We start from the raw sequence: 9044 nt of genomic DNA on the forward strand, positions 1-9044 counted from the left end.
TTTAGATTTATCATATAATCAATTGAATGGAACAATTCCTTTTTGGTGTTTTACTCTACCATCTTTGGTGTATTTGGGTATTTATTCTAACCAACTCACAGGTCAAATAGCTGAAATATCCTCTTATTGATTAGAATATCTTGATGTGTCTAATAACAAATTATCAACTTCAATTCCAAGAACACTTTTCCCCCTCGAAAACCCTACATATCTAAACCTTTCTCACAGGAGGTATTTAGCTACACAACTTCTCATGGAAAAACATGGAGTTCTTTCACTTGAGTAACAACTCACTTCAAGGAGAGCTTACTTCTTCTATTTGCAATGCTACCTCACTTGAATTTCTAAGCTTGTCCCATAACTACTTCACCAAAACCATTCCATACTGCATTAGTAGTTCGCTTCAAGTTTTGAACTTGTCTCATAACAAATTCGCTTGCACCATTCCACATTCATTCAATAACTCTAGCCTTGCTATTTCTGTGTTGGATTTGCAAATGAATAGATTCTCTGGCACCATACCTCAATTATTTGAAAAGGGAAACAATTTGATGACCCTAAATCTTGTTGGCAACATATTGGAAGGGTCATTTCCCCGATCTATGGTCAATTGCACAAAATTGAAAGTCTTAGATGTTGGTAGGAATGGCATAGAAGATAATTTTCCCCATTGACTTCAAGTGCTTTATGAATTGCAAGCACTTGTTCTTGGAGAGAATAAATTACATGGTTCCGTTCCTAGTTTCAATGATGAAACCCACCAGGCGTTCCTAAAATTGAGAGTCTTGGAGTAGTCGAACAACAATTTTAGTGGCCCTTTACCTGCAATATTCTTCAAATCTTTTGAAGCTATGAGAAAGGATGATGAAAGAGAACTTGGGTTGCATTACATAGGTTATGAATCTATGTATCAAGACTCCATCAAGGTAAACTTGAAAGGACTGGACATCCATTTAGAAAAGATCTTAACTGTTTTTACCACAATTGATGTATACGTCAACATGTTTGAAGAAAAAATTCTAGAAGTTATTGGAGAGCTTAGCAAATTGAAAGTACTCAATTTTCAAATAATAGGCTAATTGGTGCAATTCCAAGCTCAATTGGAAATTTGAGGAACTTGAAATCCTTGGACTTGTCATCAAACAAGCTTGTAGGAAAATTTCCTTTAAAATTGGCAAGTCTTGACTCAGGTACTTGAACCTATCACAGAACAAGCTTGAAGAATGTGTTCCTATGGTCTCACGTTTTGAGACATTATCAAGTGATTCCTTTAAAGGAAACAAGGGCTTGCATGGATTTCAACTTGACACTCCATGCTACATCACTCATGAGAAAAGTCAACCACTATTACCAAGTTGTGATACTGGATTTTTTGAATTTGGATGGAAACCTCTTCTGCTAGGGTATATATGTGGAGCCTCATCTGGAACATCAATGTTTTGGGTTTTGATTTTCTCAGGAAAATGTCAGTGGATTGCAAGAATGGTGAACAATCTTCTAAAGAGGAGGAGGACAAGGGCTAATACGCGTCGCACTTAGCAACTTCTTTTACCTTCTTCATGTCAAAATTGCCTTTTTTTTACTTTGGTTGTATTAATAATATTCATGTTGTTTTACTTGTTATTCATAATCTGGTGTTAAACGAGTTCAGGAAAATCACAATAATCATTTTTTATTACATATATATATATATATATATATGACAAGATGAAACTGATTGTTTTTTTGTTTAATTTATTGAAACGGACAACAACAAAAATTAAGACAGAGAAATGACCAAATTACTTCGAGCCAGCACCAATGCCCCATCATTCTTCTCCATACAATTGAAAAGTAATAATATTCTAAAAATCAAATCAAATAACACCTTAATTGATGAAATATTAATTTATGATTTATTTGTGATGAGTGATGACGAAAATTATATATATATATATATATTATATCAAATTATTAGTAATATAAATTTATTGTGACCCAATGTTTACAGTTGCACGGGCAACTTATTTGTTGCTTTCTAATTCTGCGGCGATGGCCTTTCAACTATTGTTGCATGCATGCAGGTAAAACACAATAGATTCATACAAAGAGGTTCAGAACACTTTCAAATAAAATTGTTTGTGGAGGGAATGACAAAATAAATTCAACTCTCTCTCCATTTGTAAAAAAATTCAGGATTCCAGTTATGACTTTATAGTTTAAGGATAAAATGGTCTTTTATCCTATTCTATATAAATTTTTGTGGCATAATATAGGCTTTAGCCCCAAAAGTTCTCAAACATTGACAAATTATAAATAGCATTAGGTTTAATTAACGTCAAATAAGAAAATCAGAATCTCAAGTCCACTAAATACTGAAGTTTATCTTTAGATTTCAGTAATCATTTTTAAGCCTTGTCATATGGAATTCATGCTTTATGTACATACCCTGGAAGAAGCTTCCGTCTAAGTGAACGATCAATCTTGTGTATATGTGTTTTTAGCAACCCTCATCCTCTTGAGAAGAATACTTGTGAATCAACAAACACATAGACATAATATATAAAAAGGTGCTACCAAGTCTTTCATACATAAAAACTCACATTTATGTGTGAGTATATATTTGTTGCGACATGTGACAAGGGGTATTGAATTGATGCATGAAGCATTTCGCATCACACGTTCTCGAACCACACGTATAGAATGGTATAAAGACTTCGAACGTTCATTAAGTCTTTTATCTTTGGCTAGTGTCGGCACAGAAATTAAATTAAATAATTCTCAATCGTGTATAAGGGAACGACCAGGAAATAACGTTGAGAGCGTTAGAAAATTTGCTATGATTGGCCTTTACTGTATTTAGGAATAGAGTATGTAACAATTTTCCTATTCATTATTATTATTATTATTGGTTTTTTATAAAAATTAAAATTCTCTAATTTGGAACATTAAGTTATACAAAAATCTCGCAGTTTTATGGCATCATGCTTAAATGTGTTTTCAAACCATGCGTCTGGAATATTGTGAACTTTGAAAGCAACTATTCAATAAGAATGTAATTATGATAGAGATATGTCTTCATTTATGAGAGGTTTATGGGGAAAAAAGTGGCACAGTTGGAATAATATTCCATTAGGTGGAAAAACGAAACAAAAAGACATGGAAAGGATTAGGTCAAGAAAAATCAAAGCAATGAAGCACCAATACCGTGCAACTATTTTCTGTATAATGACTTCAATTTTGTAGGTCAATGCATGTTTCTTTTTCTCTACGTTAGATTTAATTTTGATGTTACTTTTGTAAAATATATGCAAAGATATAAAATTACAAATTCAAGAAGAACTAAGAATAATTTTAAAAATTATACTGTTGTATGTGAATTGGCTTGTGTAGACATAGACATCACTGCTCGGTTGTGTTAAGTATTCAGTAATAGGAAGTAGTTAACATAGAAAAATGAAACAAGAGACAATGAAGGTTTAGGAGAAGAAAAATCAAACCAATAAAAAGGGTATACGACCAAGTCTTTCATGTATATATTGAATTGACACATGAAGCATTCCGCATCACACATTCTCAAAACAAACGTATAGAATGGTATAAAGACTTTGAACGGTTTTTATTGGATAGTGCCTTGGAAGTCAATATTCATATGTGAGGAGACTTGTCAATTGCACTTCATTATCAACACTTTGTCCTAATTGAACAATTGCATCGAGAGGCCAGTGTCACCAAAAAGGCTACCAATGGAGCCTTCTGACCAATAGAAGGCAAAGTGAACTGCCTCTTGATAGGGTGGCATTGTCACAAGTTCTACATTGTAAAGTCTCACAAGTAATGTGGAATTTATAAGTTGAATTGAAGGGGCTTTCTCACCTAATAGGTTAGTCTTTTAAAATGAACTCTCTCTTTAGGTTTGTGCTTGTCATAGTTTGTAGCTCAAATTTAAATTTAAATTGAAGAGTTCATGTTATAAATAGGGTTTTCATTTTTCATGGTCTTCAATAAATAATTAAAATAATTTTTCATTATGATAAATTAATTAAAGAAGGAACTCTTTGGAGATTGAATTCATAATATGTTCATTATTTTATATTTTGTTTTCTAATGTCAGTTCAGAAATTAAATTAAATAGATTTGAATTACAGATTGGGGAATGACCTGGAAATAACTTCAGGAGGGGTTGAAAATTGACTATATATACTTGCGCTTTTTCTGCAGTTAGGCATGGACTAATTAAAAATTTATTAATTTTCCTTCATAATCTAACGTCTTCTCTTTCCTACTATTTCATAGAATATTAACGTTATATTTTTTGGCCAAGACACACACACACACAAACACTAAACATAAATTATATTAAAACTAATAAAATAATATAAATTATCTTCATTAAGTTATCTCTTGTAATATTAAATTTCTAATTATTTTTTCGAAGAAATTTTCTAATTGAATAATTTTTTTGAATGAAATTTCATTAAATTACTATACAAATAAGCTTATATAAATTACTGTTAAAATTATATACTATATAAATAAGTTTATTTATATTTAATATTATTTTTTCAATTTATATATTATAATTACCATTTAGAAACTAAAGTGACTTTTAAACAATATTTAAAATATATTATTTAACAATTAATCAAGGGTTGGATGGATGTAAAAATAATTTTTAAAATAGAAGGAAGATATGTGTTATGCAAATTTTGATTTTGAGGGAGGTTTATATGGTTTTAAAAATAAAAAAGAGGTCTCTATAATTAAAAGAAAATAAAGGGAATGTTAGTGTATTTTTCTCTATTTATTATTATTTTTTAAAACCGCTATGATGTAATTTAAAAAGTTAATGTGCTTTTTATACCTCCTAATATTATTTTAGGTATACGGGTCAGCTAAAGTTAAGGGTGGCTCAATGTAGTCTCTTAACTTGTTGAACTTTCAATTATCAGTTGAAGAAAAAAAAATTTAATTGAATAAAGAATTATTATTTTTTGTCATTACATTAGGATTGAACCTTTAATATCCACCTACACCCGGCCAATCTTACCCTTATCACGGTAACCCAACATGGCTAAATTAAATTTGGAGAATAAAACATATATTAATGAAAGAACTCTTCAAAAATTAAACTATTAATTTTCTCATCAGTTTATAATTGTGTTTATGTTGGTTAAGAAATTAAATTAAATAATTCTGAGCCCTAAATTGCGGGATGACCTCGAAATAACAGTGGGCGGGCTAGAAAATTTAATTGGCATGAAACATTTCGAATCACACATGTTCAATATAAGCAGCTATAGTATTTCCATCATGTTTTTTGAACTAGTTTTTTTAATTACATTGATAATAAAAATGACATTTAACTTATTATAATTGAAATTTAAGTTTTAATTTCATCCAAAAATGTCATAGTCATTTCAACATTTAAATCCTTCCAGTAATCTTTTTTCAAGCATTAAATGCTAATAAGTAATTATTTTTCTTCTTTTTGCCCCTTGCAGCTGAAATGATTCTCCTCCCTTAAGCTATAAATATAGGGATTTCTCCTCACTGCTCATAGCAATCAGTACTCAACATTGTTTAGAGTCTTTGAAGTGTTTGTAGTTTCACATGGCGTGGTTCTCACTCTCTTCAGTTCTCTGTCTCCACCTCTTTCTCATGTACTCTTTTTCTTCTTCCTTTGGTTCTCCATCATGGTTCTCCAAACTCATTTTCCATTATAAAACTTGATCCTTCTGATTTAACTGATCCCTATTCTATGTCTTCTTTTCTCTATCTTAATTGTGCAGACCATTATAACATCATTCCACACCCCAAGACATCTTCTTGGAAAATGGTACAAATTGTTGCTTATGGGATGGGGTCTTTTGCAATCCATTAGGTTACGTAATTAATCTCAACCTTCGTTGTGGTTTCCTTCGTGGTAAAATTCTTCCCAACAATAGTCTCTTCCAACTTACCCCTCTTCAAATGCTTGACCTTAGCTTAAATGACTTTCAGCAGTCTCACATACCATCCAACTTTTCACAACTCGTAAGTTTGACAGACTTGCGCATCGCTTCTGGCTTTTCTGGTGAAGTTCCAACTCAAATTTCTCATCTACACAAATTGGTTTCTCTTGATTTTATGGATTCTGTAAGTTTTAAACCAAACACTTGGGAGGCACTAACAAAAAATGCCACTCATATAGAGGATATTTCGCTGACACTTGTGGATATGTCATCAATATCACCAAGTCATATATTCAAGAATATTTCATCTTCTTTGATCTCTCTCAGTTTTGTTAGCAATGGATTGCAAGGCAATTTGGGAGACGAAATCTTCTCTTTTCTACATATTCAAGAGATAGATTTGAATGGCAACGAGAATCTCACAGGCTATCTTCCAAAGTCAAATTGGAGTAATTCCCTCTTGGGTTTAGATCTATTTTCATGCCAATTCAGGGAGAAATTCCAAAATCCTTTTGGAACCTCAAACAACTTACTTATTTAGAACTCTCTAACAACAATTTTGTTGGTCAAATCTCACCATCACTTTCAAATCTTCAAAGCCTCAGTCGTCTAAGTTTATCTTCAAATAATTTTATTGGTCAATTTCCATCTTCAATTTCTAAACTCAAAAATCTCGAGTATGTAGATTTGTCTTATAATGGCTTCCAAGGACATCTTCCAAATGAAATAACTGGATTTCCACTTTTAAAATATTTGTACTTGCACAATAACCTATTGAATGGAACAATTCCTTCTTGGTGTTTTACTCTACCTTCTTTGGAGTGGTTGATTATTTCTTCTAACCAATTCACAGGTCAAATAGGTGAAATATCCTCTCATTCATTGGAATTTCTTGATGTGTCTAATAACAAGTTGTCCGGTCCAATTCCAAGGTCAATTTATTCCCTTGAGAACCTTACATATCTAAACCTTTCTCACAACTTTCTCATAGGAAGTGTGCAGTTGCACCATTTGTCATTGAAGTACATGCAGTACGTTGACTTGAGTAACAACTCGCTTCAAGGAGAGATTACTTCTTCTATTTGTAATGCTATCTCACTTGAATTTCTAAGCTTGTCCCACAACTACTTCACTGGCACCATTCCACACTGTATTGGTAGCTCACTTGAAATTTTGAACTTGTCTCATAACAAATTCTCAGGCACCATTCCACACTACGTTGGTAGCTCTAGCCTCGCTCTTTCTGTGATGGATTTGCAAATGAATCAATTTTCTGGCACAATACCTGAATCATTTGAAGAGGGCAACAATTTGAGGACCATAAATTTTAATGGCAATCTATTGGGAGGGCCATTTCCTCGATCTTTGATCAATTGCACCAAATGAAAGTCTTAGATCTTGGTAGAAATGGCATAGAGGATGCTTTTCCCCATTGGCTTCATGTGCTTCAAGAACTACAAATACTTGTTCTTAAAGAGAATAAGTTACATGGTTTGATTCCTAGTTTCAAGGATGAAACCAAGTTTGCCTTCCCAATGTTGAGAGTTTTGGACCTGTCGAACAATAATTTTAGTGGCCATCTACCTGCAGCATTCTTCAAATCTTTTAAAGCTATGAGAAATGCAGAGGAAGGAGAATCTGGCTTGCATTACGTGGGTTATGAAAACAACACCTGAGTACATTATGAAGACTCCATCGAGTTAACCATGAAAGGAAATGACATCCATTTAGAAAAGATCTTGACTGTGTTTACAACAATTGATGTATCCAACAACATGTTCAAAGGAGAAATTCCACAAGTTATTGGAGAGCTTGGTGCTTTGAAGGGACTCAATTTTTCACATAATCAGCTCACTAGTGAAATTCCAAGCGCAATTGGCAATTTGAGGAAGTTGGAATCTTTGGACTTGTCATCAAACAAGCTCATAGGAAAAATTCCTCCAGAATTGGCTAGTCTAGACTCTCTTGGGTACTTGAACCTGTCACAAAACCAGCTTGAAGGATGTATTCCTACAGTCCCTCATTTTGACACATTCTCAAGTGATTCCTTTAAAGGAAACAATGGCTTGCGTGGATTTCAACTTGACATTCCATGTGTCACTCATGAGATAAGTCAACCGGGACAACCAAGTTCAACTTCTGATGCTGGGTTTTTTGAATTTGGATGGAAACCTATTCTGTTGGGTTATGTGTGTGGATTCTCATTTGGAGCATCAATGTTTTGGGTTGTGATTTTCCAGGGAAAACCGCTGTGGATTGCAAGTATGGTGAATGATCTTCTAGAGAAGAGAAGGACAAGGGTTAATAAGCGTCACACATAGGAACTTCTTGCACTTTCTTCATGTCAAAGTTGTCCTTTTCATTTTGGTTATATTAATCCTCATGTTGGTTTTACTTGTTATTCAAAATCTTGTCATGAGTCAGTTCAGGAAAATCACAATAATGATCTGCTTTGTAAGCTGAAATTGATTGTTCTCCGTTTAATTTTATTGAAATATGGACAGCCAAAGTATGACGACGAGGAAATGATCGAATAACTTGGAAGCAGCACCGATGCAAGCCATTCTTCTCCATACAATTGAAATGATAACGAGTGTTTTCTTGTATCCTTTAAAACAATAATAATATTATATTAAAAATCAAATAACTCCTTAATTGATAAAATATTAATTTGTGATTTATTTGTGATAAATAATATATATTAGCAAATTTTTTATGTATTAAAATTTAACATGACAATTACATATTCAGTGATAAATTTCCAATATTAATTAATAATATTTCTGTATAATTACTTTTGATCCAATTTTATATTTGTGCGAGCACGTTGTATGTTGGTTTCCAATTCTGAGGTATAATCTGCTAGCCTTTCAAATAGGAGTTAACAATTTTTACGTTATATTAGCAGTAGCGCCTTCGTGGCTTGCTGCTATTTCTCAGTAATATAGATTATATGCTCAAGTAGTCAAATCTACATCCTTCCATTTCATCCATAAACAGAGTCTGACCCACTTGCAGCAAGCACTGCATCATGTCTTCTATGAGCTATATTGGCAACAAGATGACCAAAATGTCTTCAGCAGTTAAGTGGCGTGCAATATCCCAAATTAA

The 9044-nt window shown here is 32.7% G+C and overlaps 3 protein-coding genes across 3 annotated transcripts; all 3 read left to right on the forward strand.

The window, feature by feature from the left end:
* The first annotated feature begins 263 nt into the window (after window positions 1-263).
* LOC129286278 (receptor-like protein Cf-9 homolog) lies at window positions 264-1539 on the forward strand. The gene is made up of 3 exons (XM_054922275.1): window positions 264-639; window positions 850-1052; window positions 1210-1539. The coding sequence occupies exons 1-3, from the start codon at window positions 264-266 to the stop codon at window positions 1537-1539; spliced, it is 909 nt and encodes a 302-aa protein (XP_054778250.1).
* Window positions 1540-5952: 4413 nt separating this feature from the next.
* Window positions 5953-7319, forward strand: LOC129286279 (receptor-like protein 9DC1). The gene is made up of 2 exons (XM_054922276.1): window positions 5953-6382; window positions 6787-7319. Exons 1-2 carry the CDS (start codon window positions 5953-5955, stop codon window positions 7317-7319), a joined length of 963 nt encoding a protein of 320 aa, XP_054778251.1.
* A 320-nt stretch (window positions 7320-7639) lies between these two features.
* On the forward strand, window positions 7640-8254 carry LOC129286280 (receptor-like protein 9DC1). Its single transcript, XM_054922277.1, has one exon. The coding sequence runs from the start codon at window positions 7640-7642 to the stop codon at window positions 8252-8254; it is 615 nt and encodes a 204-aa protein (XP_054778252.1).
* Window positions 8255-9044: the final 790 nt, after the last annotated feature.

This window comes from Prosopis cineraria, unplaced genomic scaffold, assembly GCF_029017545.1.
Source record: "Prosopis cineraria cultivar Desert tree isolate PC_DT_omini unplaced genomic scaffold, ASM2901754v1 PC11, whole genome shotgun sequence".
Lineage (NCBI taxonomy): Eukaryota > Viridiplantae > Streptophyta > Magnoliopsida > Fabales > Fabaceae > Prosopis > Prosopis cineraria.

Bases quoted from the DNA above. Each gene is read 5' to 3' on its own strand.
- LOC129286279 (XM_054922276.1), top strand. From the start codon at position 5,953: ATGCTTGACCTTAGCTTAAATGACTTTCAGCAGTCTCACATACCATCC. The intron at 6,383-6,786 runs GTAATTCCCTCT...ACCAATTCACAG, and splicing joins TCTTCCAAAGTCAAATTGGA to GTCAAATAGGTGAAATATCC.
- LOC129286278 (XM_054922275.1), top strand. From the start codon at position 264: ATGGAGTTCTTTCACTTGAGTAACAACTCACTTCAAGGAGAGCTTACT. The intron at 640-849 runs GTAGGAATGGCA...AATCTTTTGAAG, and splicing joins ATTGAAAGTCTTAGATGTTG to CTATGAGAAAGGATGATGAA. The intron at 1,053-1,209 runs GTACTCAATTTT...AACCTATCACAG, and splicing joins GAGAGCTTAGCAAATTGAAA to AACAAGCTTGAAGAATGTGT.
- LOC129286280 (XM_054922277.1), top strand. From the start codon at position 7,640: ATGAAAGGAAATGACATCCATTTAGAAAAGATCTTGACTGTGTTTACA.